We start from the raw sequence: 27,651 nt of genomic DNA, 5'->3' as shown, positions 1-27,651 counted from the left end.
AACACAGCCAAAAATAAATTAATTAAATTAAATTAATTTAAAAAGAAAAAGAAAAGGAAAGGGAATTCCCTGGTGGTCTAGTGGTTAGGGCGCTGTGCTTTCACTGCCGAGGGCCCGGGGTTCAATCCCTGGTCAGGGAGATTCCGTAAGCAATCCGGGTGTGGCCAAGAAAACAAAAACAAAAAGTAAAAGTAAAAAAAATTGCCTGATTAGTTTTTTAGGGATGCCATAACAAATAATCACAAACTTCTTGGCTTAACAAAACAAATTTATCCTCTTACAGTCCTGGAAGCGCGAAGTCCAGAATCCAGGTGTCAGCGGGGCCATACCCCCTCCACTGGCTCTAGGGGGGAGAATCCTTGCCTCTTCTACTTCTGGTGGCTTCAGAGGTTCCTAGGCTCCTGTCTTCACAAGGCCTTCTTCTTCTCCGCTCTTCTCTCTCATAAGGGTACTTGTAATTCGATTTAGGGACCCCCCACACCTCCCGTTAATTGAGGATTATCTCTTCTCAAGACCTTTAACTCAATTACATCTGCAAAGAACCTTTTTCCAAGTAAGGTCACATTCACAGGTATTGAGGGTGAAGATTTGGACATACCTTTTTGAGGACCACTCTTCAGTTGCCAGCCACATTTGGAGTGGGGGGAACTCAGCTATATGTTGCTTACAGTAGACCCACGTTAAATATAAAGTTGAAAGAAAGGAGATTGAAAAAGATGTACCCTACAAGTTCTAACCAAAAGAATGTACTCTCTGGATTTTATACACTTTACCTCTTCCAAAAGATGTATTTTAATTCAAAAATGAGTAAGATTGGAAAAGAAGGGAGCTGTGTTTCAGGCAAGTTAAATGATGTGCAGTGTAATTACACTGAAAGTTCCTTGAGGGCAGGGACTGTGTTTGTGTTATGCGTTTTAGTATCCCCAGCACAGAGTACCTGCTGGCTGTGGGTGGGATGGGGAGGGGAATGGGTGGGCAGGTGGGTGGGTAAGGCGACTGGGAAGCCTGGGAAGAGGCAGTCTCACTGGCATGGGAAAGCAGTCATGAGGACCTGGACTAGTTCAGTGGTAGAAACGGGGAAAGGGACACATCCAGATGACTCCTCAATTGCAGAGTTGGTGGGAGAGATTGACAGAGTCAGGGGAGGAGACTATGGAGGCCCCAGGGGTGAGGAGACTTCCATTCTATGCAGAAACGGGGAAGCCAGGCAGGACTGGCAGGGTGGGCAGGAGACACGACTCTGCGGGACCAGGCTGCACTTGGAGGGTCACTGGGGGCCAGGGCTGGGGGAGGAGGCTGATGAACCCTTGGCATAGAAACCCTGAGAGGGGGGGCTTCTCCCCAAGGGTCAAGCAGAGGAAGGAGAGCCTGTGGAGGGAGGAGAGAGCCACTGGGAGGTAGAAGGGAGCCACAGAGGAACACTCAGAACATTGGGGGGATTCCTAGAACCCTGAGCTGCCTGCAGGCACAAGAGGGAGGCTGGTGTGGAGAGGTCAGGTTGTGGCTGGCAGACCCTAGGTCACACACTTCTCAGAGACCAGGACCAGGATGGGGTGGCTGGGCCCCAGGTCTGGGAAGAGTGGACACAGAGGGGAGGAGAGGGAAGACGTCTTGGTCCAGGACAGGGCCTGCAGGGTGTGGTTTGCTTTCCTGAGCACGTGTTCTGTGCCAGCTGCTTCCACCTGTTTTCTCTTATTTAATTTTGAGGTCAACCTGCTAGATCATAGAGGCCCCCCTCCTTTTTTTCTTTTTACATAAAGTCACATAGTAGCAGAGGACTCACAGCACGTCTCTCTGGCTATTGGCCACTACTGCTTTTCTGGCGATGGGGCCCCACACCTGTCTCTGGGACGTGTGTGCATGAAGGCAGACAGCCTGCTGGGAGCCCTCTGAGGGCTGCGCGCCCCAACGGCCCCCTTGTCTGTCCTCCACTCTCAACACCCCCCCACCCCCCCTTCTTTGTCTCACGAGGGCCTCTCTTGGGCGCTGCTCCGTCAACCTTGGGTTCCAGCTCCAGTGTCGCAGAGTGTCAGGGGCCTGACCTACCTTTGAGGTGTGCCTGCTTCCCCTCCACTAGCCCTCCGGCCTCAGGGGACGGTGGTGGATACGTTAGAAAGGATGTATTGCCCTTTGCTTTGCCCTCTTGCACCGTCTGAGTTCTCTCCATCCTGTGGAAGCACCAGGAATTGAGAAAAGATCGGTTGTCCGAGGGCTGAGCCTGAATCACTCTCTGGAGCTTCTGAGGGAGCAGCTGCCGCAGCCCCGTGGGGAACAGGCCTGTTTGGGAACGGTTACCTGGCTCGTCGTCCATCAGGGACCTGGAGGCAGCTCCTCATCTCTTACCTGCAGAGAAGTCTTGTGTCCCCTCAGTTTCCCACCTTTCACCACCACCAAACCAGAACCAGAAGTGCAGTGGAACAGTGTAAGTTCCCAGCTCTGGAGTTGTCCTGGGCTGTTCTCTTCCTCACACCCCCCCATCCACCCTGTCGGCAAGTTCTGTCGGCTTAGTGTTGAAGATACAGCCAGGATCCCACCTCCTGTCGTCCTCTCCTGCTGCTAGCTGGCTAAGCCACCGCGGCCTCGCCGTGGGTTCTCATACTGGTCTCCCTGAAGGCTGCTCAGCACAGCAGCAGGGGTGAGCCTATTCGACTGTAGGTCACAGCGTCCTGCCCTGCAGCTGCCCCCTCGTCACTGCAGGCAAAGGGGAGCCTTTGCTCCCTGGGCCACAGGCCTGGGAGGCCTGACTTCGTGTCCCGTACTCCCGCCTATCCCTGGCCTCTGCCTGACGGCTATTCCGCAGACACGGGTGATTCTCACTGACTGATGCTCACCTTCCGGGCCTCCTCATCTGTCCCTGCAAACCCACTTCCCAGGCCCCTTCACTCCTTTCCTGCTTTCCTATCCCTTGTTGCTGCCTGACATGCTCTGTGTTTACTCCTCTCTCCCCCCTTGAAAGTAAGGAAGGTGGGGGGTTTTGTCTATTTCGTCACCTGCTGAACTGGCCCCATAGCACAGCAGGCCCCTCAATAACACATGGCTGGGTGAACGGGATCTTCTGTTCTTTTCCAAAATAGATCTAGAGTAGCTCTCTTAATGCTTCTTCTTCCTTTAATTTAAAAAAAAAAAAAGATTTTAGACTCATATATTCTAGGGAAAGGGGGTAGGACATGGAGAGGGAGAAGGCAGGAGCCACACGTCTGCTCTTCAGAAGAATCTGAATCCACTCTGAGTCCCGTGTAGGGCGCTCCCGCACACGGATAGCCTGCACACACCCTTCCTCTCCCTTTCTTGAACCAGAGCCCAGCTGTGAGTCACATCACTTCTCCCATGTCCCACTTTGCTGCATTAATACAAGTCTCTGACACAGACTTGTCTTTTTTTTTTTTTTTTGAAATAAAAACAATATGAACATGGAAGAATGTTCAAACCATTCAGAATGATATAAAAAGTCTGTGGGTCCCCTGACCCATAATTCCTTTCATCAAAGGAAGCCTTTGTTAACAGTCACTTACATATCCTAGGGAAAAAACCCCTGCGTAATACCAGCAGAAATATATATTCTTTAAAAATGGGTCTGAACAGAATCATGGTAGGCATATTATTCTGCAGTTTGTTAATACAATTTGGAAGTCTTTCCATATTAATCCATGCAGATCTACCTTGTTTCTAGTAACTGCATGGTGTTGCCTCGTACCGTGATGTATATACCCGCCCCCACACTGATGGCTTCTTCCTGGGTTTTTGTTTTGACAGTGAAGACCTATATACATCTTGGCGTGTGCTGCAGTAAGACCTGTGCAACACGTACCTGTCAGTGCACTGCAGGTTAAGGGGTGTGGGTATTAACAGTTTTGATCGATATTGCCAGATGAATGCTTCGACTGGTTCATTCTTCTAGAGTGTGTTTTCTTCCCAGCTTTTTATTTCAAAAAATGTTAGACCTAAAAAAAAAGTCTAAATAAATTTAATGAATACACAAATGTCCTTCATCTAGGTTTATCAATTACTGTGTTGCCACATGTATTGGTGTGCTAAGGCTGCCATAACAAAGTATAGAATGGGTGTATTAAACAACAAAAACTTATTTCCTCACGGTTCTGGAGTCTGCAAGTCCCAGGTCAAGGTGTCAGCAGGTTTGGTTTCTCCTGAGGCCTCTCTCCTTGGCTTGCAGGTGGCTGTCTTCTCACTGTGTCCTCACATGGTCACCCCTCAGTCTGTGTGTGTGTCCTAATCTCCTTATAAGGACACCAGCCATGGTGGATTAGGGCCCACCCATGGACCTTGTTTTACTTTTATTACCTCTTTTAAGACCCTGTCTGCAAGTAATCACATTCTGTGGTCCTGGGGGTAGGACTTCTTCATGTGAATTAGGGGGGTGGGAGGAGGAATACAATTTGGCGCATAACACCATATTTGCTTCTCTTTACTTATTGTATATTATATTAATATAATTATAAATATTATATAATTACTTTGTATTTATTTATAATTATAGTGTAATTATAATTACAAGTTATACCATTTATAATATATTTATTATATATAATTATCATAAATAATGTATAATTTTCCACCTAAACCACTTGAAAGTAAATTGTACCCATTCTGGTACTTTAGCATGTATCTCCTAAGAATGAGGACATTCTTCCTGGGTTATGTTTTGATGTCCTTTATTTTATGCTGATGGAGACAGACTCCCCTGAGGAGAAGAACACATGAGCAGGAGGCGCTCTGGCCCTGCCTGTGGGCTTTCCTTCCAGATGGCTTGTCCTGGCCCAGCTCCCTCCGCATCTCCTTCCTGAGCCCCCAGCCCCTCAGCCCAGAGGATGCTTGCAGAACCTCTGGGCCTCCCTCAGCTCCTCCCTCAAGACTCTTCGGCCTTGTTGATGTTTTGGATCTGTCATGTGTCAACGGGATGAGAGCCCTCCTCACAATTTCACCTGCTTTTTGGTCTCTCTATCAAAATGTCTCTAAACACCAGACATTTCATTTCTGTGCATAGACAGTCCTTGCTTTGCAACCCAGGGGCTGCCTGTATTTATTTAGAGAAGTAGGGCTTATTGATTGGCCACCCGTTTCTCTCTCCCTGCCTTCCTCTTCCTGCATCCTCATTGCAGCTTGGGGCTCTGCCAGAAGTCTGTTCTTGCCTGCTACCATCGTGTCTGTTTCTTCCTCGGTACTTCTGTGTGGGAGAACATCACACATGCGGCACTTGCATTGTTTGTTTTAGTAGATAGAGTCGTTGTAGAAATAAGTCTGCCTAGGGCTTCAGTGGAGGACAAGACACTTAGAACTTTTTTGTTTCCTTCAGTGTAAACGGTTATGTCTCAGACCCACCTGAGGTGAAGATGTCAGTCTGGGGAGCCCTTTGCCATTCGACGTGGTCAGGCTGTTGCTGAATGAGTGTCCCGCCTCCACTGTCCTGTGCTGGGAGTGCCACTGCCTGGTGCTGGGACACAATCAGCATCCTTGCTCAGTCCTCTCCACCTCCAGAAACCCACCATCTACACAATTCAGAGCCGCTTTTCCGCCATTTCCACCGTGTCTTTGCCTCTGCTTAGGTCTCTTCCCTGGCTTTTCCTTCCCAGCAGGATTCATTCCAGGCTCCTTGGCCTGGCACTCAGGACGCTGCTCAACCTGTCTCCCTTGTTACCTGCTATATTAAAGCCAAATCAAATTATGCCACACACACTCTGTCACGTCATGTCCCTGTGCCTGTCAGCTCATGGTGTGTGCTCTGTCCAGAACGGCTGTTCTCTCCCCTCCCTGGTCCGTTTGCTAGCCTCGTCCCCGGTCCCCAGGACTGGGCTTGGCCACCTTCCTGACTGGTGCCTTTCCTCCAGGCAGGCAGGCGGGCTCCTGCCTTCACTCTGCCTCAGACTTATCTGTTCTTAAGCGCTCGCCACCCTTGCGGGTACGTGTCTGCCCTCGCTTTGTCCACAGCTGCCTCTGCCTTTGTCTCCACAGCGCCTGGCTTGGAGCAGGCACTCTGTGAACGTTTGGGTGGGTGGGCGGATGGATGGGTTTGTCGTTGGATCCTGAACTTAGAAGTAGCTACATTCCCCTTTGCGGTTTCCAGTCCCTGTCTGAGAGACCCTTGTCACAAAGAAGAAAATACAATTTTCCACATGCTGTGAGGAGCCACTCTTCCTAAGTAGCCAGTTCGGAAGAGTCCCCTGGTCGGTAGCAACAGGGCCTCTGAGACCTTCATGGCTTCTTGCACATCATCCCATGTTAAAGAGCAAGTACCCTGACTCAGTGGTTTTAAACACTGAGTGTGCCGAGAACCCCCAGCTTGTTAAATGCACTTTGCTTCCTTATCACTGTAGAAAGGTACTGAATATCTATCTTTTCTTTCAGTCAAACGCTTCAGAGAACCAAAGCATGAAAGACGTCCTTGGAGGATATGGTGCGTATTTAAATATTAACTCATTCCTAGAATGCTTTTGACTATTTGGGGGGGTTTTTTTTGGGGGGGGGCATGGCATGTGAGCAATTATACATAACATAAAGTGTTGAAATCCGTTAGTCCAGTTAATCATCAGGAACTGTGTATATTATGAAAGCACTTCTGTTTCTCCAGATAACTGTTGAGCCCACTATAGGGCTAGTGACAGCCATATGGTGGCGATTCTGTCATAACTCTGCTGTCTAGTTTTAGGAGGTGGAAGATGATACAGATGTATCAGTCCATGCTGCAGGCTTTGTTAGTTATGTCTGCCTCTTGTTGGACTATGTTAAATCTTTGGACTCTCTATGCATAAGCAAAAAAATCATCTAAATTTGGAGATAAGTGAAATGTACCATGTAGATGCCCCTCTCCCCAAAACTAGTCTTTCTTAGTCCCAGGATGACCTTGTGGCAACAGTTTTTCCTTCATAGAAATGGTGATTAAAGCTTCAGACATAGCTTCCAAAGACAAAACTCCAAAAAAATAAATCACTTAGAAGGAGACAGCCAGCTCCTCGGGACAACTAATGCCCTCAAGAAGCCATCTTTCTTGCACCTGTCCTAACAATAGCTACTTTCCCTCCAGAGTAAACTTCCGATAAATCTCTGTGATAAAGGCCCCTTAATAAAATTATAAGCATATTCTTGATTGATCTTCAGTGCATTATTTCTCAATGTTGATAATTCGTTTTTATTTTCCACCAGTCGGTTTCTCTCAAGTCTGGGTATCTAGCTTAGGTGGGGGGCCTGGGGGAATGTGGAGTTGGGTTTTACACACAATCCCCTTTGGCAGCTCCTACTTTGCCGTGATTTTAGGAAATGATTTTCAGGCCTCAGTTGCAGGGTTGGTCTGGATAATCTCTAAGGTCTGTTCCAGCCCTGAGACCCATGCCTGTGTGCCCCCTTTATCACCCCTGTCAGTGGCCTGGCCCAATTCTGAATGCCCAGCCTGGGAGGCCAAGAGAGGTGACCACAATCCAAAGGTTCCTCGACCGCAGACTGTGAGTGGTCCCCAGGTGTTCATGGCCGAGGAGAAACTGAGGGCCCACGTTATCTCCACAGTGCTCCTGCCACCTGTCCCAGAGACTACCAACTTTGCTTTTTCTTGTCTGAAACTCCTGTCCTCTAGTCCAAGGGCTGGCAAGCTGCAGCCCGCAGGCCCAATCTGACTGCTGTCTGTCTCCATAAATAAAGTGTCAGTGGGCTGCTAGTGACTGGCCGCTCTTACAGTGCAGCAGCAGAGTGCGTAGTTGCTGCAGAGGACGATGGCCTGCAGCCTAAAATATCTACTCTCAGACCCTTTACTGAAAAGTTTGTCTGCCCCAAACGAGCCAGTTGTTTAAGCGGCAGCAGCTGAAGGTTGTTTAGGGTTCCAGAGGCAGTGCTGGATGAGTGCAAGTCTCGTTAAGCTTGCACATCATTCAGCTTGTGTGTGAAGTCGGTTGGGAGCTCTTTAAAGTAGAGGCACCTCAGACCCCATCCAAAGCTGTGTTCAAGCATTTTGTTTTGAAGTAACAAAAATGAAAAAGTGAGGGCTTCCCTGGTGGCACAGTGGTTGAGAGTCCGCCTGCCGATGCAGGGGACACGGGTTCATGCCCCGGTCCGGGAAGATCCCACATGCCGCGGAGCGGCTGGGCCTGTGAGCCATGGCCGCTGGGCCTGCACGTCCGGAGCCTGTGCTCCACAACGGGAGAGGCCACAACAGTGAGAGGCCCACGTACCGCAAAACAAAGAAAGAAAAAGTGAAAACACACATTTTAAACGTGTTTCGTGTGTTTAAATCTGTGTTATTAATCAGTGGCCTTTCAGGGATGCAGTGTTACGGTTTTGAAAGGGGGCTGAAACGCCAAGCCTGAGTTAGTCCCAACGTCCCAGGAAGAGGTGACTCGTAACTGGAAGTTTGGGGTCTCCCCAGTGGCTTTTTTCTTTTTTTTTTCATGTTTCAGACTTATCGTTTTCCCCAAATTGGTTATTACCCTCCTGTCAGAGTGATAGTAAGTGCTGATTCTATTTTGTACAGGTTTTTAGACACTTCCAAACAAGCCATAGGAATGCTGTTCATCCACTTTGCAAATGTATACCTAGCAGATCTCACTGAAGAGGACCCTTGTTCACTGTAAGTGGCCCATAGTTGAGTGCAAACATCACCTGCCCCTCCATGCCTTGCTTTCTGCTGCCAGTCATGTTCCCTCTAGCTTGGGGAGGGGGCAACTCCCCTTCGTCTCTGTGCTCATCTGAGAGATTGTTGTGTGCGTGCTGGGTGTTAAGGTTTTGCCCAGTGACAGTTGCCCTGTGCTCTGGCTTTCTGCTAATCAACCTAAGTTCTGTCCCTTGGCCTTCTAGTGCCCTTATGTCTCCCAGTTTCCAAGCAGCCCCTGGCAAAGCAGCATAATGCCCCAAAGGAGTGTCTGTGCTGGAGCAGTACACATAGGGGCTTCTCTGTGGTGTCAGCCATTCAGGGTCAAAGCCATTGTTGACCATTTATTGACCAACGTTGACCTCTTTGACCTGAAGACCACGGGTGGTTCTGCCTTGTCAGTGCAGTCAGTGTGCCTTCCACACAGCCCCCAAAGCTGTCTGCCTAAAACCCCAGTTGGGCCATGATACCTGTCCTCCTTGCGGACAGCACCCGAACAGTGCCACTCTTAGCAGATGGAGTAGAAGAGGATGCTCCCCTTTCCTATCCTGGCTCCATCTGCTGCCTTCCTCGCTCAAACTTAGTGCCCCAGCCATGCTGGGCTGCTCCTGGTGGCCCTCAACCCCACCAGCTGTCTCCTGCTTCTCTGCCTTTGCTCGCACTGCTCTCTGCCTGGAATGCCCCCCAGCCCTGCTGTGCCTCTGAGGGAGAGTGGGGTGGAGGGCTGGTGAGTCCCTTGCCAAGAGGTTCAGTGTATATTTAAGACCATTTGAACTGGAAGGTTCCTTTAAGCTTCTCTTGTTTGGTGACAGTTTGTAATTTTGAGATTTAGTTCAGGTCCCGATCCAGAAGGAGGTTGTAAAGTCTTCCCTCCCCAGGGTTTTTTACCTTAAGACCTGGATAGTTGTAATCTGTTAGGGTGTAGTCCCACAGCATGGGGCCGGAAGGGCGATCCTCCCATAGGGCAGTTGGTTAGGAAAGGGCCTTGTTCTTTTAACCCTTGAGCCCAGCGGCAAGCTTGTGTCATCCTCTGGTGGATTTTCTTGGTTGGCCAGGATATGCTGAGAGCCAGCTGCTCACCCTGGAGGCACTGGGGTGAGGAACCCTGTCTCCTGGTGCCGCCTTGGTCACTGGTGGACTTTGACAAACTGAATCACAGCTGGGATGGAGAGGGGACTGCTGACAGATCTCGAGTGCTTAGCCAAAGGAGAAAAGGCCCAAAATGGAGTTAGGTGTGGTGAAAAGAGCCCTTGAATGGGAGGCCAATCAGCGGAAAGGCAGCTCAACTTCCCTGAGCCTCTGTTTCCTCGTCCAGATCCCCAGGATCACCATGAAGGTTTCATGAGATGATGAGTACATGCAACGTTGGAAGTCATAGAGGCCCTTGCCAATGAAGATGTTAATAGCTCAATCAGAGGATATTGTCGTTAAAACATAGGAAAGACAGGTGAGCTCCAGCAGTCGGTTGAAGAGCTGTTGGAGGGAGACTAGGCAGGCAGAGCAGGCCTTGCCCCACAGAGTGGAGAGGTCCTGGCCTGTGGAAGAGCAAGTGCTGCAGCAGGATTCATTGCAACCCCATCATCCGTGAATAGCCCTGTGACTTTTTACAAGTGGGGGAAGGGTTGGGCTGGACCTGGGGCATCTTGGTACTCTACAGACCTAGAAGGGAAGCCAGTCAATTCAGGGAGAGGAGAAGTGTACAAACAGAGGAGGGTGAACAACTTCCTGTGGCTGCAGGGGTGCCCCGTGCTGGGGATACTGCTCTGGGTGGCAGTTTGGCTTTTGTGACATCCGAGGGGCTATGCTTCTAACAGCACATTTGTGTAGCACTTGATACGTGGCAGGCACTGTTCACGTATGTTGACTCGTTTGATCCTCATAACAGCCCTGCAATATAGATACTTGGATTATCCTCATTTACAGTTAGAGAACTGAGGCACAGAGAGATTTATATAACTTAACTGAGTTCACACAGCTCAAGAGTGACGGAGCGGGGATTTGATCCCAGCCAGTCTGGCTCCGGGACCCACAGGATACCCTGTTGGCTGCCAGTGTCACCTGTGTTGAGTATAGAGTCTAGAGCTTTCTGTCTTTATTCCTAAGGCCTGGCACACAGTAGACTCGAATCAGTGTTTGGTGAGGGATGAATGAACTAATGCATGCATGTGTATCAGGTTCTCTTGATATTTTCAGGATGGGTCCCAGATGTCAGAACCACTTGAAACCAATGCAGTTTAAGCATCTGAGAGCAGCTTTAGCCTAGGGCCAGAGCTCAGCTGTGGACTTGGAGAAACTGCCTGGGAAGCAGTCGCTATGCCTTCTCTGGTCTGTGGTCTGAGAGTGACCCCTTGTGATTTTAAAGAGGAAGGGCAGGCAGGAAGAAAAGGCCGTCCCCTCCCTCTGGTCTTCTCGCCACTCCAGGGCCCTGGCAGCCGCCCCCTTCCCCCCTCAGCACATGCTCCCTCAGGTTTCAGAGTGCTGTGCTTGTCACTGAGGCCGCTGAGGCTGGGCCTTGGGGTTGGGGCCATGGGCCTGCATAAAATGTCTCAAGCCTGAGCAGCTCAGCAGTGCCGCAGTTGGTCTGTGTTATCCAGAGCTTCCCTAGGGGGGTTTCCTAGCCATGTGGCATCTAGAGGGCTAGCACCTGACCCCGTGACTGCTTGTCTCCTGCTTTGTGTGGAGAGCTGCAGCCTGTGTTTAGGGCCCTCGAGGGAAGGCCAGTGAGCCAGGGGCCTTTCCTTGGTGAGGGAAGGAGTGTGTGTCGGACAGATGAAAACAGACCCCACAAGAACGAGAGGTCAGGGTGGGCATGCTCTTCTGACCCTCCTCTCCTTCCTCCATCATCTTGTCTTTTCCATGGGGGGTTAAGCTCTCTCTTTAGAAATATTTACTTGTGCTTGCTTCCATGGCAGGCTCTGAAGCACAGGGATGAGCAGGGGCCACAGGGCCCTGCCCTCTTTGGTCTAGGAAACCCCGGGGGCCATTTCCTGAACTGCTCTGCTGCAGCAGCACTGTCTCGGGGCCTTGGGAGGGCTGGGCCTCCAGGGAGTGAACAGTTATGGCACAAATTATTTTTATCGATTAAGTTCTGTTTTGCTGCCGGCCTCCTTGGCTGCTTCCAGGCACTCTGTCCCAGTCTTCGTTTGGCAGGAACACTTGAGGGCTTTTGAGTTTCTTGGTCGCTCCTCCATCCACTTTGAGCAGTGCACTGTCCCGGGGCGTGAGGCCTTCCTGGGCTCCCGGAGGTGAGCCCTGCAGCCTCTTGCACAGGCACACTGGAGGCTCCCACCTCCCAGAACAGGACCAAACAGTGCTGGGTCCCCAGCCTTGACCTTGGCCCTGGAAGCACGTGGGCCCAGCTCCCTGGGTGGTGTTTCCTGATGGTGCCACTGTGCCCTCTCCTCACAGGTACCTCATCAACTTCCTCCTGGACGCCACCGTGGGCATGCTGCTCATCTACATGGGCGTGCGCGCCGTCAGCGTCTTGGTGGAGTGGCAGCAGTGGGAGTCCCTGCGTTTTGGCGAATATGGTAACGTACCACGGACGCTAGACAGGGCTGTGGAGGGGGCTTCCTGGAGGGGGCTCTGCTCCTTGCCCCGTACAGCCCTCCAGGCCATTGGGTTCGGAGAAGGTCCAAGAGCTGGTGGCTGTGTCCTCTGTGTGGTGGGGAGGCTTGTTCTGGAGCCTGAACTCCAACCTCCTGCCACATGCCCGAGGCAGGTGGGTGCCTGCTTCGCTGCCTAGGCTCCTAGGAGACAGGAGACACCCTAGAGGCAGGGAGGGGCACAGCCCTCACCTGCAGGGCTGTAAGGCCACCTCACTCTGCCACAGTTCCCACCAGGCTCATACCACCTGCCCACCTCACTAGAGAGATGGGAGGCGGCTCTCAGTTTGGGAGTTGCCCCTCTTTTTGCTGCATGTCTGTGCTTGTCCTGTCACTGGGCCATTCCACTACTGGGGTTCACAAGGTCAGGACTGGAGTGTCCATCCCCCCACCGTGGGGCCAAGTCACCTTGCTGACCGTGGGCTGCCCCCACCCCAGCATCCGGCATGTACGGTCACCAGGGACACCAGGTGAATCCTCAACTCACAGAGACACAGCTTGAAACAGGTGACCTGGGGATGCTGGCCCAGCTTTGACCCACTCCATCTTGCCATACCCCATGGGATATAGCCTGGGTAGGAAGCTGCCTTCATGCTGGCTCCGGGCACAAATGCAGTGCCTTTTACTTGGTACCCCCAGAGAAACAGCTCGATGTGCCCTCAGCGGGGCTGCTGGTGAGAGGGGCTTCTTTTGGCCTTGCCCCGCTCTGGGGATTTAGCTGTCTCCCACCTTCACAACAGGCCTTGCTGTCTGGAGCCAGGAGCTCCCGTTCATGGGAACAACATCAGTGGAGCCTTTGCCATGAGAGGGGCACGTGGGACAAGAAGGAGGGATTCTGTGATGGAACGACCGTGGGATTCTGGATCCCACTCTCCTTTCCTGGTCACACCTCCTGAAGAGCTCATGGCTCTGGGCCCAATGGCCGCTCACTCCTACATGGCTGAGGACTCACAAGGGACTGACATTTAAAAGGGGAGCCGGTTCGTGGAGCTGGCTGTGAGTGCCTTGGGTATTTCTAGAAATCTTAAGTAATTGTTTGTCTCCATTGACGGGAGATGAGCTCAGGGAAGGGCTTTTCTTAGCCTTGTTACTTGATGCCTGATGAGTCACTGACTTAAGATAGTGTCCGACACACAGCGTGCGCCCCTGTGTCTCCAGGGAGGGCTGCAGAGAAGCTCCAAGTCACTGACTCCTCAACTTGGAGGATGGAAATGGACCACAGCGCACATGGACCAAAGCAACATCATCCTCATTTATAGGATAGGCATCCACAGGGGTTGGGTGACACAGGAAGCTCACCCAGACAGTGCACAGCTTGGAGGGCCTCTTGGCTGCTACACTGAGATATGCAATCCTTCCACCATCTCCAAGAGCAGTGCTCATAGCTTCTTCTTGCTGTTAAGATCCCTTCCGGAAGGCAGGGCTCTCGACTTAACTGTAGCTGAGCAGTGCTACGAGAGAGCCACTCATAGCCAATCATGCCGCTCAGTGACCTGGGAGTGGAGGCCAAGTCTGGTCCTGATACGCTGGACATTATGGTACCACCTATTCCCAGTGTGTTTTGTTTGCATCCTTAAGAGAGATTGAAAGGAAGAAGGCAGTGGTTGTTTAAACCTCTTGTTTCCATGCCACCCTCCTCCACCCACTTAGCCTGCCTCAGCCCCTGCCCTTGCGTCATCCCACCCCTGCCTTTGGGAACCAGAGTCTTCAAGCCAGGGTGTTTCCACGTGAAGCTGCCCTTTATCGAGGACCGTCCGGGTCCTCCCTCCCCAGGCTGAGGAAGGATGGTGGATGTCAGTTACCTGGTTTCTATTTCTGTCTATTTCTATTATTTTTTCTTGCGGCTAAAACAAATTACCACAAAACTAGTGGCTTAAAACAACACAAATTTATTATCTTACTGTCTGTAGTTCAGAAGTCCAACATGGGTCTCATGGACTAAAACCAGGGTGTCAGCAGGACTGGTTCCTTCTGGCGTCTCTAAGGGGAGAATCGGTTTCCTTGCCTTCTCCACATTCTGGAGGCTACCTACATTCCTTGGCGCGTGGCCCCTTCCTCCATTTTCAGGGCCAGCAGATGCAGGTTGACTTCCTCTCATATCATATCGCTCTGACCTTCCCCCACCTCCTTCCACTCTAAAGTGCCCTTGTGATTACATTGGGCCCACCTGGATAGGCCAGGCTGCTCTCTCTTAGTCAGCTGATCAGCAGCCTTAATCCACTTGCAGCCTTGAGTCTCTGCCACAGTAGCTCCATAGTCACGGGTTCTGGGGATTAGGTTGTGGACATTATTCTACCTATTGCACCTGTTAACCAGCCCATCCACTTGAGGCAGTAGTTCCAGGTAGGCCACAGAGCTCTCTTCTCAGGTGAGAGAAGAAAAGGGGCTTGTTTTCTAGGTGTTTCCATGGTCCCTAGAAGAGAAGGTGAACTTGCTAACAAGAACATGGGCCGTGGGGAATAGACCACACAGCCCTGAGGGGCGAGACAGGGTCCAGGGAGTACGTGGTGTCTGCAGTCTGAAGACCAGGCTGCTCTTCCTTAGGCAGAAGCCCTGAAAACGAGGTCTCTGTCCTTTGGGCACCAGTGGTGTGTGGGCTTTGCTGCCCGCCGCTGTCCCTGTGCTCCCTCCAGAGGCCTCTCTACAGACGTGTTCCGTCCTTTTGGTCCCATCCATCCCTGTGATTTATCCTGAGGAAATATTCCAACAAAAACAAACGCCCACGTACCTCAGTGTGTCCAGTGTGGTAAAAAGCAGAGCACGCGAGAATGCCTGGCTTGTCTGTCCTTAAAAGACGAGGCTGTGGATAGACTCTCAAATGAAACAAACCAGAAAAACCAGCTCATGTGCGCTCACTCCAGCTGTGGCTACGAGGGCTGGATGCTTGGAGGAAACAGTGTGTGAGAGTGGGGTCACATGTGACTTTTTACTTTTTTTTCCACCATGTATTTATTTATGTTTGTTTGTTTATTTATTTATTTTTGACTGCCTTGGGTCTTCGTTGCTGTGCATGGGCTTTCTCTAGTTGCGGCGAGTGGGGGCTACTCTTTGTTGTGGTGCACGGGCTTCTCGTTGTGGAGGCTTCTCTTGTTGCGGAGCATGGGTTCTAGGCACGTGGGCTTCAGTAGTTGTGGCACACAGGCTCAGTAGTTGTGGTGCACGGGCTTAGTTGCTCCGTGGCTTGTGGGATGTTCCTGGACCAGGGCTCGAATCCGTGTCCCCTGCGTTGGCAGGCAGATTCTTAACCACTGTGCCACCAGGGAAGTCCTCACCGTGTTTTTAGACTTTCTTACTCAAGCATCTACATGAAAAACAGGCAGCTGCCTCTTAAGTTGTGGCTCTGAAACTCAGAGCAGTGGAATTCAGGGGGCAGTGTGAGGCCCCCTGAGAAGGAAAAGCATCTTCTTTTTCTGTCGGCCACTTAAAACTTGGAGCAAATGAAGTGAGCATGCTCTGAGCAAGTATATTTTCTTTTGATATTAAATGTTAACTCGTTGTGTTGACTTTTAAACACACTAGTCCCAATTCAGACTAGATTGGGATTCAGTCCCAATCCTACCAAGTGCTTCTGTCTGACTGTCCCGTTTCACTTAACAGTTTTTAACAAGTATTTTCAGCTGCTGTTCTTGAGGATTTTCCTCAATAACATCAGGTAGTTTACCGAAAGGATTACAAAACTCCATTAAAAATCTAGTTAGGAGAGATTGCACTTCTGAAATGGCTTTTTGGCTCAAATGTGAAAGTAAATAGGACACCGCAGAAGAGGCAGTGACGTCTTTCTGCATGTTTTCTGTGCACTTCTCCAGAGCTTTTCCAGAAAAGGGAATGGCCTGGGGTTGTGTCCATTACGGCTGCTGGAAGGTGTCCACTGGGTTTCCACCACATACAGCTGGCAAGGCTGCGGGCCTCCGGCACCCATGCTGGACAGGGATTGCTGCAGAAACTGCAGAATCAAATGAGAAGCCGGATGTTCCTCTGGAGGCCAGATTCTCCTCACAGCCTGGATTGGGGCCTTTGTCTCCCCTGCAGCGTTACTCTCTAGCCCTCTCCGGGCCAACGTGGTCACACAGCTCCGGCAGGGCTTCCAGAGTGGCCCCTGGCGGCGTCCCCCCACCCCCCCACTCTCCCTGGGGTCTCTCGCTCTGGAGGCGTTTGTGGCTCCCAGGGACTCACCCATCCCTTGGGTTCTGCCTGTCACTGAGGATGTAGGATGTTCCCTGGAGGGGTCCTCCACCCTTCATCAAGTCCCTTTTGAAACTTTCTGGAGGCACTGATGAGTGTCCCCCAGTACGGACTGTTGGATTCCTGTGATTCCTGTGCTGTTTCTCAAGCACAGTGACCAATGGGATCACAGACGGACCTTTGTCACAGCACCTCCTCACCTTGGCTCCTCTCTTTTCTTCCATGTCCCCAGCCCAAGGTGTTTTGGGGTGCCCCCCTAGACAGAATCTGAATTTCCCCAGAGTCAGGTTTCTGCTTTCAGGGCTGAGGGCAGCAGGAATGGCCGGGAGAGTGGGTCAGGGGTAGGAGGCAAACAGAGAGGTCATTTGCTGCCTTCATGATTCAAACCCTCAGCCCGCTCATGGACAAGGGAAAGGATGGGTAGCACTACAGCCACTGGAAAAATCAACAACGGATAATAATAGCAGTCTTGCTTAACACAGCCTCTGCTGCCAGTGGACAAAAAGAGCCAGCTTTTCTGAGCTCCAGCAATGGGCACTTACTAACTTTAGTGCTTTGTAATTATATCTTGGGCTGTCTTGGAAGAAAGGCCACTTTGGTGTCTCCAAATTAGGAATTCTCTGATTTTGTTTAAAACACCCACACTTGTTTGTTCGGCCGAGCTGATTCTTGGTGCTCTGGAGGGCTCATTCAGGAGCTCTGGGGTGGGGTGGGGTGTGAGGGCTCACGGGAGCTGTGGGCAGTGGGGGGGCGGGGCATTGGTGTCTGTGCCCCGCGTGACCAAGCCCGCTCTCCCTGCAGGAGACCCTCTGCAGTGCGGAGCCTGGGTTGGACAGTGTGCCCTTTACATCGTGATCATGATTTTTGAAAAATCTGTCGTCTTCATTGTCCTCCTCATACTTCAGTGGAAGAAGGTTTGCCTCCTGTTCCCTTCTTTACCAGCTCCTCGAGACGCTAAGCAGGACAGTACTCCCCGACCCCAGCCCTATTGGGAAACCAAATTGGTGGTGGTGGTTGTTTTTAACTCCATGAATACACCTGGATTGGTTCTGATGGGGCAGCTCCTGGCTACCTATCAAGAGCAGTAACTTGTCAGTTTTTTACGTAGCATCCTTCCACTTCGGCCATACACGTCTGCTCTAGATTAAGCCTTGGAATATATAAAGCCCATGAAAATACAGTCCCCACCCTGGGCTTGCTTACGGTGGTCGGTTAACTGTAAGTGTTGTCAGTGGGTGTTCTCTCCGTTTGCAGGTGCTTCCTCATACACCTCTGTTGGCCAGTGGTTTAACCGAGCCTTTTGGTGCCACAGGCAGTGTGGCTGGTCGCAGGTTCCCATGGTTCCTAACCCTGCCCTCTGGCCCCAGGGCTGTGCAGTTAAGCTTCCACTGCCCACAGGAAACCAGCCAAAGAGACTCTGGGGACAAGTAACTCACATCTTGGCCTGCTTTCGTTTTATTTGTGGCTGAGATTTATTTTTTTAAGAAAATAAACCAAGGCTTTTGGGAGCTGTTGCCCTTGAGGAGGCGGTTGGAGTGCAGGGTTTCTGCTAGAAAGTGGTCGGCACCTCATTGCTAGTAGCTGTGATGAGCGCCCACCAACCTCTTCCTCTCCTCACACTCTCCAACCCCACCCCGTGCCTGCTTCGTAAAGTGCTTCCCGCCCCACCCCTGTCCCCCATCCCCGCGTCGCTTCGCTTCTCAAGCACTAACCGCTCCCAGTGGTCTCCAAGGGCGTCAGTCCCTTGTTAGCTGTCAGGTCTGGGGGCTGTGCGGCCCTGGGTGTGAGGTGCTGTTCTCATCAGGGCTCTGGGGGGAGTGTCTAAGCTAAGCCCCCTCGCAAGGCCTCGTGGGTGATTTCCAGTGCCGCATCAACCCCCCACTCCCCCACCCCTGCCCCAAACTTTCTCTGGGGTCTCCTCCACCCTCACTGAGTCTGCTTCTCTTTACAGGTGGCCCTGTTGAATCCCATTGAAAACCCAGACCTGAAGCTGGCCATCGTCATGCTGATCGTCCCCTTCTTTGTCAATGTCAGTGCCTTGTTGCATTTTTTACCCTGTTTGCCCCCTGCATTCCCGCGTCTGTCAGAATTCTGAGTCTGATGGAGAAAACCCCTTATAGCCCTCGGGTCCCTCCATGCAAGCATTTGCCACCTCCTATCCCCACCCCGGACCTGGAAATAGCAGGATTGCTTCCTCAACATGCACATCCCTGCTCCGGGGCCTCTGTGCAAAATGAAGGGTTCTGGGATCTTTGTCTTGCCCTCCCTGCTCTGTGTGTAACAGCAGCTTCTAGATTAAGATTAAGATCGTCAGGAATTCACCCCCGTCGTTTATTCCTGACCGCAGGGCTCCAAGAGGAACTCATGAGCACTCTGGCTAGAAATTAAGAAATAAGAAAAGAAAACGGTAAAGGAACCTGGGGATGACAGATGTGGCAGGTGTGCCGGCCACCTGCTCGGCCCAGGGGAGGAGCCCCCACTAGGAGTCCGGAGACCTTGGTTCAGGCCCCGCTCTGCCAACTGCTGCGGCACCCGGAGCAGGCTGTCCCCATCAGTCACCACCACAGAACCCCTTGGGGTGAAACAGAAGAAGGGACATAGAGATTGGGAATCTCTTCGTAGACTGCTGAGAGAGAGAGCAGGGGGCCTGGAGGTTTTCCTTTCCCTGGTTCTCGATGCTGTGATCTGGAGCAGGGGTGAGAAGGATGGGTGTGGGGCTGCTCAGCTTGGTTTCACAAATGGCTTATCCCGGAGTAACCTGCACTTTCCTTCCCCCAGGCTCTGATGTTTTGGGTAGTGGACAATTTCCTCATGAGAAAGGGAAGGACGAAAGCTAAACTAGAAGAAAGGGGAGCCAACCAGGACTCGAGGAACGGCAGCAAGGTCCGCTACCGAAGGGCCGCGTCCCACGAGGAGTCGGAGTCTGAGGTAGGGCCGAGCCCTCGTGCCGCTGACCCAGGAGGGGTCTGGTCTCGTGTTTGCATCTGTCCTTCTCTTGAGTGCTGAGTCACAGCGCCAGCCAGCGGGAGGGAGAGGAGGCTGACAGCTCCCATCCAGCCTGGACCCACTCCTGCTGTCCCGTGGGCCTTCCTAGGGCTGGGAGCTGGAGCATCTGTTGGGGGTGGCTCGCCTCCAGTAGCCCCTCTGTCAGTGGAGGAAGACAGGAAAGGGAGGAGCTGCCTTGTTTCAGGGAAGCCGTCACGGATGTGTGGGCCTGGTCGTCGACCTTTAAGCATCAAGGCGTTTGAATCCCTGCCTGTCCAAAGAGCAAGGGAAGTGTTGGCTAAGCCACCAGGAAACTTCTGTAGGAGTAGCCAGACCTCCCAGGGAGAACCTTACCTCCCCGTATTTTCAAGTTTCCTGAGTTCAAATATTTGGACTTCAGGGAGATTGGTGGTCATAAATAGGAGCCTGGAGGCGAGGTTGTGTGTCCTAGGCAGCCCACAGCACTCACTTTGCACCTGCACTGCGCTGTGGGATGGGGGCTACAGAAATGGCTGAGGCCTTCAGACTTTTGGACAAGGAAGATGACCGCCTGCACAGCCCATCGTAGCACTCTGTGATAAGTTCGGAGGTTGAGGCGTTGACAAAGCCCTGTGAGGACTTGGAACAGTTGGTTTAGCTCTTGGGGGCGTCCTGGAGGGAGCTTTGAAAGCTGACTAGATGGCAGACAGAGGGGAAGCCCGTCTCTTCTCTAGGTGTCCCTAGAATCTGGCACGAGGCCTGTCGGGTTGTAACAGCGCAGTGAACATTAGGTGAATGACAAACAGTGTTTCAGGCAGAAGCAGCTGCTCCTGAGCGGTTGTGGTCATGTGGTTTGGCATTTGGGTACTAATGTGAAATTCACTGTGGCCAGAGTAGCATATATTCCGGAGGGTAGGACGGAATGACAAGAAGTAGGTACAGGCAGAGGATTGAGCTAGCTGGGCAAGGTGCTTTGTGATCCAGGGTGAGGAATGGGAATGTGCTTGTGCAGCAGATAGGGAGCCAGAGTGTTTGATCAGGGGACCAAGACTGGAGGCAGGAAGCCCTGCAGGGAGGGGTGGTGAGACCGCCCTGCCGGGGAGGAGAATGAGCTCCCCTTGCATAGGTGCGCTTCGGGCCTCTCCATCCTGACCTGGGCTGTGCCAGTCCTTCCCTGGTGCTCTGAGGTCTGTGGAGCCAGGCAGGTGGGCGGTGAACGAGTGTCTGCCCTGGATGCCCTAGCTGCGTGGCTGCATCGTTCTGGGGGCTCAGAAGAGCGGAGGGCTTCTCTTTGTCTTCAGAAGTTTACCAGGTTGGCTCAGAGCAGACACTTTGAAATCTCCCTGCTTTATGTTGTGCCCCACAGGTGTTTTCCTTTCAGAATGGGGCTTTTCAGTCTGCTTTTGCTGTATTTGAACCAATTTCAAGGACCTAGGACTCCATGTGTGAAGACTGGGCTTTTTTGCCAGGATGACCGTAGGCTAAGTTTGCTCTGACGTGGGTTCGGTCACAGCCGGAGGCTGGATGGAGAAGCGGGAGCAGAGGGGAGGCGTATCGACTCAGCACTGGTATCAGTAGCCCGTGGTTGCACGTGGTGTAAAAAAATGTCTGGGGTGGGCCAGCTTGTCTCACTCTGTAAAGAGGGCCTCCCCATCACCGTCTCCTAAAGAAACCCGACACTTGAGGCCTCCTAGACAGGCTGGCATTCTGTGCTGGGGTCCAGGGTGGGTAGGTGAAGAGGGCACTGCAGGCAGTGACTCAGGGCCACGCCTCTCCACCACTCAGATCCTGATCTCGGCCGATGACGAGATGGAGGAGTCCGATGTGGAGGAGGACCTCCGGAGACTGACCCCCCTGAAGTCCACGAAGAAAAAGAAGCACCGCTTCGGGCTGCCTGTATGACGCATCCTCAAGCTGGGGTCGGGTCGGGGCCCGGCCAGCCGCCAGTTGGCCAAGGGTCACTCCGCTGCGTCTTCCCTCCCCTCCTCTCTCTGCCCCTCTTCTACCTCCACTCCTCCCACGGTCTCTGCCCACTCCTAGACTACTGTGACCCGAGGGAGGGAGGCCGCTGTCCCGGCGTGGCAGCTGGAGGTCCCCACTCAGTTGCACTACAAACACTGACCAAATATGCAAGCGAGGCATTTTGTTTGTGTGTTGTCGTCCCAAGCAGTGTTGTGAGGGACCCGGAAGCCCTGTCCTGCGTCTGGCCGGGTGGCCTCGAGGATGAGAACTCACGTGCACACAGACTGTGGGTGGAGCCTTTCGCCAAGGCTCGGGGGAATGTGAAGACGTAACACGTTTGGGGGCTAAAAGTTACACATTGACCAGGTTGGAACCGCAACGCTTTCTTACTCGAAATGGCTTTTGTAACTATTGATTTCTATAGCTGGTTTTATGAGCTGTCACAGTGTTAATGTTTTTTGAGTATATGTTTATTTCCTATGGGACTCATGGGCAAAACATAGATTTTTAAGTCTTCCGTATACTGTTAACTTTTATATTTTTAAGTTATATTTTCATACTATTGTATTTAAAAACTCTTTTTAATCCCCAAAGAAATGGGTTTGTTTGCCTTTCGTGGGTTGTGAACTGGTGGGTGGAAAAAGTCGGGAATTTTTTATTTGGAATATTGTTAGGTAATCTACGATCAGATGAGGTAAATGATTCCGGTAGGAAGGGAGGTGGGCCCTCATCTGAAATCAACAAACCCGGTGGTTCTGCAAAGGTCAGGCCTGAGCAGGAGGTGGCCAGTCCAAATGTGGATCCAGGGCCCTGTGAGGGTGGAATAGGAAGGGCTCTGCCCAGGGCCCACCAGCTCCTTGGCACTTCTGCCGGCAGGTTAGAGGTCTTACTGAAACATGCTGGAAAAAGAAGCGTAAGTAAGAGGATTTTGTGTCCAGAGAAATTGAGACTCTGAGGCCACTCCTGTTTGTTCCCTGCCTCTCTTCAGAGCCTCCAGATCTGAAGTTTAAAACACAGTCTTGGCCTCCGCGCCTCCCAGGGTGCAGCCTTCAGAACCAGGCTCTGGACCCAGCTCTGGGAACTTCCTCTCAGGCTACGCCTGTCAGCTTAGTGTTGTCGACTCGTCTTCTAGAGAACGCCTGTCTGACCAAGTGATCCTGTTTTTCACATCCTCCAGAGCAGCGGGTGGAGGTGAGCGAGCTTGCTCTCTGCGTCCACAGGCAGGACGAGGTGTTTCAAAGCTTGGAGCCCCCACTCCCCAGCATGGGCCTAGGCCCCGTGTCTTTGGGAGTCTGCTGCCCAGCAGTGGAATGGGCAGACCCAGGCACTTGCCCTGCTGTGGGAGCAGCAGCCCAGTGTTTTGTCCCAGCCCAGAGGCAGTCATGGAAGTTTAGGAATAGAGAACCGCATGGCTAAGGTGCGAGCTGGAAGTGAGATCAGTGCAGGGAGGCCACACCACCCAGAACCTTCTTTTTAGGTTCCTACCTAAAAACCTACATAAAAACGTGTCACTCAAACAGATTGTGTCTGAATTGTGGCGTGTGAGCCACGCTGTTAAACCAGGCATCCTGGGCCTGTCCTCTGCCTCCCACGGTCTCACCTGTGTGGGTCATGGAGGGACAAGCCTTGCGGAGGCCTTCTCAGCCTGTCGTCCTGTAGGAGTCCAGAGGGCCAGAGGAGCTGGGACCTGAATTGCAGTGGGCGGCGACTCTGTTACGCTGGGCACCTGCAGCTGGAGAGGAGAGCAGGGTGAGATCGGAGCCCATCTCCACTCTCCCTTAGCTTTGCTCTCATTTTATGCTCCTCCCCCCTCCCACCCTCCGCTGTGTTAGTGGGGGGCTCCCCACTGGGAAGACCAGGACTGACATCGGTCCTGGTAGGTGGCAGGCATCGCTGACTTGCCTTACTCTGTCCTCCTGTTTTGTCTTGGTTTGAATAACCTTTGGGCCACAGCTGTTTTCTGCACCTCCCTGAGCCCAGAATCTGAGCTTCACTTTCAGTCTTGAGCTCCTCATGTTTCCAAACCAGGGACGAGGGTGGGGAAGCCACAGGTGTGAAGGACGGAAACTGGGTTATACAGACCCCAGATGATCTGCTCATCTCAAGGCTCATCCCAGCGCCTGCTGGGCAGTGGGTTTGGGGGACAAAGAGGTAGCGAGCGAGCAGTGGTTTCTCCCTGTATCCTGGTTTTGAAAGGGCTTTAGTCTCTGAGCGTCAGTTGTATAGCTGGCTAACTAGGACATGGACGTCTAACAGGGAGTCTGATCGTACAGGGCCTTGTCAGCGTGCGGGCCTAAACGGCGTGGCCTGATGTGTTTGGCCTTATCCCTAGGATAAGCTTCCTCACCACCTGCTCCAAGGTGCCTTATGAGGTGCAGCTCTTCACCTGCCACATGGCAAGCATCATTGTGCTTGAGAAACCACGGAACACCAACTGTGTATTGTGCGCCATCCGTCTGATTTGTCCAAATCTGGACCTCAGCCAAGCCACCCATAATGGAAACTTGTAAGTCAAGGCCATGAACAAGTTTCTTGTAACTGAGAGAAATAACCCGATGAGGTAGAACTGTCATATCCGAATGGAAGAGATCGTTCTTGCCCATTTTTCCTTTCACTGACAGTGGGTTGTTGACAATGGCAAGGAGGGATGTTGGTGAGATCCCAGGCAGTGGCTTCTTGGTCTGCTCAGCCCAAAGACCTGCCACGTGAAGGCCTGTCAATTAGCCTTCGGGCACACTGGTGGCCTCCTGCCTCAAGCTTTAACCTGTGCCTCTTCCTGACAACAAGGAGTCATGGGTTAGGTTGACCTGTCATGCCTTTAAAGGGGAAATATATAAAGGCTCAAATTCAGGTTATTTCTTCCCCTCTTCAGTGTGCGCCTGGAGGCTGTAGCCCAGAGTCCCCATCTGAAGGCTGCCCCAGGAGCCTGGAAGGAGCAGCAGCTGTCAGCAGCTCTCTCTGCCCTCCAGACTGCAATTCACTGGCCTTTTTGCAACCAAGCAAATGCAGACGGCTCTGGGAACTTGCCGTCAGTCAGAGCAGCCACCTTGTAGGGGGCAGGGCTGGCCTTTAGAAGTTTCACACGTTTCCAACTAGGAGTGGAGAGCTCTGTGTTTTACCCTGTGAAACATTGGCAGCTCTGAAGGGCTTTGCTCTTGGGGAGGGGCCTTGAGCTCCTGAGTGGGTGGGTGGGTTGGTTTAATTTGATTTCTCTTTTCATGAAGTTTATTAGAGGTCAGACCTACGTAAGCAAACCATGACCGACTTCCACTGCCCTCCCAGCGCGGGTGGTTAAATCTGTGGTGTTACGATTCACAGAAACACATTTTTGAAATGAAAGGGAAGACGATGTACTTAACATTGTAAAGTGGTTTACAATAAAGTTTGACATCTTATTACAGTTTTTTAAAAAAAGAAACCATCACTTTTGTGGTTGTTGGTTGTGTGTTCTGTGAAGTTGAAACAGCTTAGTGGGGGGTCAAGAAAATGTCCCCAGTGAGTTAGAAGGTTCTCCCCAGAAAATAGAGTGAGAATGAATCTGACATCTCCTTCTGGCAGATGTGGAAGCCAAAACCTGCCAAGGGGAAAAAAAACAAACATACTCTTGCCATTTCCACTTCCCTGTTAATGCGAGTAAAAGCTACTCTGCCTGCCCCCCGCCCCCCGAGGAGCGAAGGGTGCCGGAGAGATGGAGTGTGAGGAGTGAACATCCCACATCCTTGTTCCTGAGGCCACGGGGCTGGAAGGCAGGTGCCCCCCCTGGGCAGAGCTGGCTGTGGGGGCCAAGCTGAAGCGCTGGGAGCCAGCAGCAGTGCCCTCACAGGCCAGGCCTGCCCTCAGTGCCTCTTGGCCCCTGTTTGGAGCCCTGGGTCTGTGCCCGTCCAGAGGCATTCCTCATGTCAGCACTCGTCTCAGATGGAGCCTGGCAGGGCTCGCATTGGCCTCCTGGGGCCAGGACCAGGCAGGGGGTATCGGGGTGGGTTGAGGTCTGACAGCAGCAGAGCGGTGTTCCAGACAGCCAGACATCAGTGCCTGGCTGGGTTTTGTCTGCCCGGAGCCTTCAAGGATAAAAATACTCTCCATCACAAACTGACAAGGAGCTTGGGCATGTCTCATCCAATGGGGCAGACCCTGACCTCCTACCCACATCCACTCCTACCCTCACCTCAGGCCTGGAGTCCTTCCCTGTGCCCCGGGGGTCTTCCCTTCAAGGATGGGGTGTTAGGAACTAGCAGAGGAGAGCTAAGTGACCTTCAGGGAGCCTGTGCCTCTGTCCATGACTTGAGTGGGCTTCACTCTTGCCAACCCTCTCATAACCTAAATGTCCTTGGGCCAGGTGCCCTTCGGTGACCTCGTCTCAGTCAGAGGCTCTGTGCTGTTTCCTGCCTTCTGCTCACCGGTCCCCTTACCACAAAGCATGGTTTCCTCCCGGCCCTTCCTGGGTGCTTTGCTCCCTCCTTCATCCTGTTGCTAAACTTGCACTGGGAGCTGGACAGAGGGCAGGGGCGTCAGCAAAAATGCAGATGGAGCAGCTCCCAGGCTTCCCTTGGCAGCAGCTTCTGTACCTGTGAGCCAGGGGTAGCCCCCATGATCTGAGTCCACTGTGAGAGCCCAGCGAGCTGGGTGTGAGCACATGCTCCCCAGCGGCACATGCAGGAAGCCGTCTGCCCTGCTGCCATGTGGGTTTGGGAAGTCTCTTTCCTCTGGAATCCAGAGAAGGGGTAGGAGAGAGAGAAAAACAAGCTCAGAGCTGTCCACCCTGGCTCAGGGCCTTCTCTTTCCTCCGGGACACCCCCCACGCTGGGATGGACTATCGCAGATGGACAGCTCGGAGTGCCACACGCACGTTACAGGACCTTCGTTCATAAACGCGAGTCTCTGCCAGGCCCAGCACCTCCCACCTGCCAGAGAGCAGCTGTCCTCAAGGGTACGGGGTCTCCCCAGCTGTCTGCTTTCACCAGGACTGCAGCCCCCCAGGCAGCAGTGCTCAGCGAGCCCCCATCATCTCCAAGAATAAACTCTGAAGCCAGCGGCTGTGTGGATCTGAATCATCAGGGAGCTGTCAGAGGAGGGGGAGTGACTTCCCGGGACAGGCAAGCCAACTATATAAGCCCCAGAGGGCTGGGTGCCTCTCAGATCTCTTTCACAGCCACTGCCTTCCAGGGAGCAGTTCCCCATACCCACCATGTCCCAGGTAGGAGGGCCCAGCACAGGCCCTGCTCGTGCCAGGGGGTGGGGGTGGAGGGTGGACGCTGTCATCTTTAGCAGCTGTGTCTTGAGCTGAGCTCTGGGCATAAACACAGGAGGCTCTGCCTCCCATGGAAGACCGGGGCTCAGGGAAGACAGGCACACAGATGGTGTGAGGCTACAACAGCCATAGCCCCAGAGCTCCCAGTTTGTGGGAAGAGGGCAGAGACTCGGGGTATGGGGCTGTGAAGTATAGTCAGAAAGGCTTCCTGGAAGAGGAGTGAGGCCTTGAATTGGCTTGAGTTAAGTGAGCAGGGAAGAGGGGTCTCGGCCAAGGCACAGTGCTGGGAAAGGGCTCTCAGCCTCGAGGCCTCGGGTTGTAAGATGAGGCTCTGGGCTCTCCAAGGCTGACACTCAGGAAGCCCCCATCAAGAAGAAGCGCCCCCCTGTGAAGGAGGAGGACCTGAAGGGGGCCCGAGGGAAGCTGACCAAGAACCAGGAGATCAAGTCCAAGACCTACCAGGTCATGCAGGAGTGTGGTGAGTGTTCTTGGGACAATGGGCTCCAAGGGCGCAGATGTGTGTCAATAGGAGGGAGGATGGGGTTGGGGGGGAGGTCCCATGAGTCCTTTTTCTAAGAGTTCAGAGCTTGTGAGCTCAGCAGGGTGCTCCCCACAAAAGGGGCCTTTCCTCCCTAGGAAGCCAGGTCGTGCCCCTGACTACACCTCCTCCCCATCCTCCCCACAGAGCAAGCTGGTTCTGCCGCCCCATCGGTGTTCAGCCTCGCCCGGACTGGCACCGAGACTGTTTTTGAGAAGCCCAAAGCCGGACCCGCCAAGAGTGTCTTTGGCTGAGAAGTGCGCACCACGCCCCTCACCGTCAGCAACACCTAGACACAGGAGCCTTTCCCAAGAACTCTTTTTTTATGCCAGAGCATAGCTTCTCACCCGCGGCCTCTGGGATTGGCACCCTCCCCAACAGCCCTGGCCCCTGAGCCCAGGGACTCTGCACCAGCACCTGGGCAACACCAATAAAGAGGATGCCCAAGTGGCCCCAGCATTTGGAGGGTGTTGGTTGGTCACTGGCCATGGCCACTAAATGCAGGGGAGGGGTGGGCAACGTAGGTGTGGGGCATGTTCTGTACGCTTCTCAGCTTTGGGGATGG

General features: G+C 52.7%; 2 protein-coding genes across 8 annotated transcripts in view; both read left to right on the top strand.

The window, feature by feature from the left end:
• STIMATE (STIM activating enhancer) overlaps nt 1-24,718 on the top strand; it is a 54,336-nt gene extending 29,618 nt beyond the window's left edge. Inside the window, exons 2-10 of one of the 7 annotated variants that reach the window (XR_010947056.1) lie at nt 6,361-6,409; nt 8,471-8,566; nt 11,996-12,117; nt 17,176-17,288; nt 18,326-18,403; nt 19,153-19,302; nt 21,124-22,491; nt 22,960-23,049; nt 23,633-24,718. Coding sequence is in view for 2 of the 7 variants with exons in the window: in XM_067754744.1 (XP_067610845.1) it covers nt 6,361-6,409; nt 8,471-8,566; nt 11,996-12,117; nt 17,176-17,288; nt 18,326-18,403; nt 19,153-19,302; nt 21,124-21,240 (725 nt within the window). In the remaining 5 variants the exon portion in view is untranslated. The other 6 variants (XR_010947054.1, XR_010947057.1, XR_010947053.1 and 3 more) reach the window with 6 other exon arrangements.
• Nucleotides 24,719-26,336: 1,618 nt separating this feature from the next.
• On the top strand, nt 26,337-27,545 carry MUSTN1 (musculoskeletal, embryonic nuclear protein 1). The gene is made up of 3 exons (XM_067754747.1): nt 26,337-26,494; nt 26,894-27,026; nt 27,234-27,545. The coding sequence occupies exons 1-3, from the start codon at nt 26,486-26,488 to the stop codon at nt 27,338-27,340; spliced, it is 249 nt and encodes an 82-aa protein (XP_067610848.1). The 5' UTR covers nt 26,337-26,485; the 3' UTR covers nt 27,341-27,545.
• Nucleotides 27,546-27,651: the final 106 nt, after the last annotated feature.

This window comes from Pseudorca crassidens, chromosome 10, assembly GCF_039906515.1.
Source record: "Pseudorca crassidens isolate mPseCra1 chromosome 10, mPseCra1.hap1, whole genome shotgun sequence".
Lineage (NCBI taxonomy): Eukaryota > Metazoa > Chordata > Mammalia > Artiodactyla > Delphinidae > Pseudorca > Pseudorca crassidens.
The sequence above is the reverse complement of the archived record's forward strand: the minus strand, read 5'-3'. Positions and strand labels throughout refer to the sequence as shown.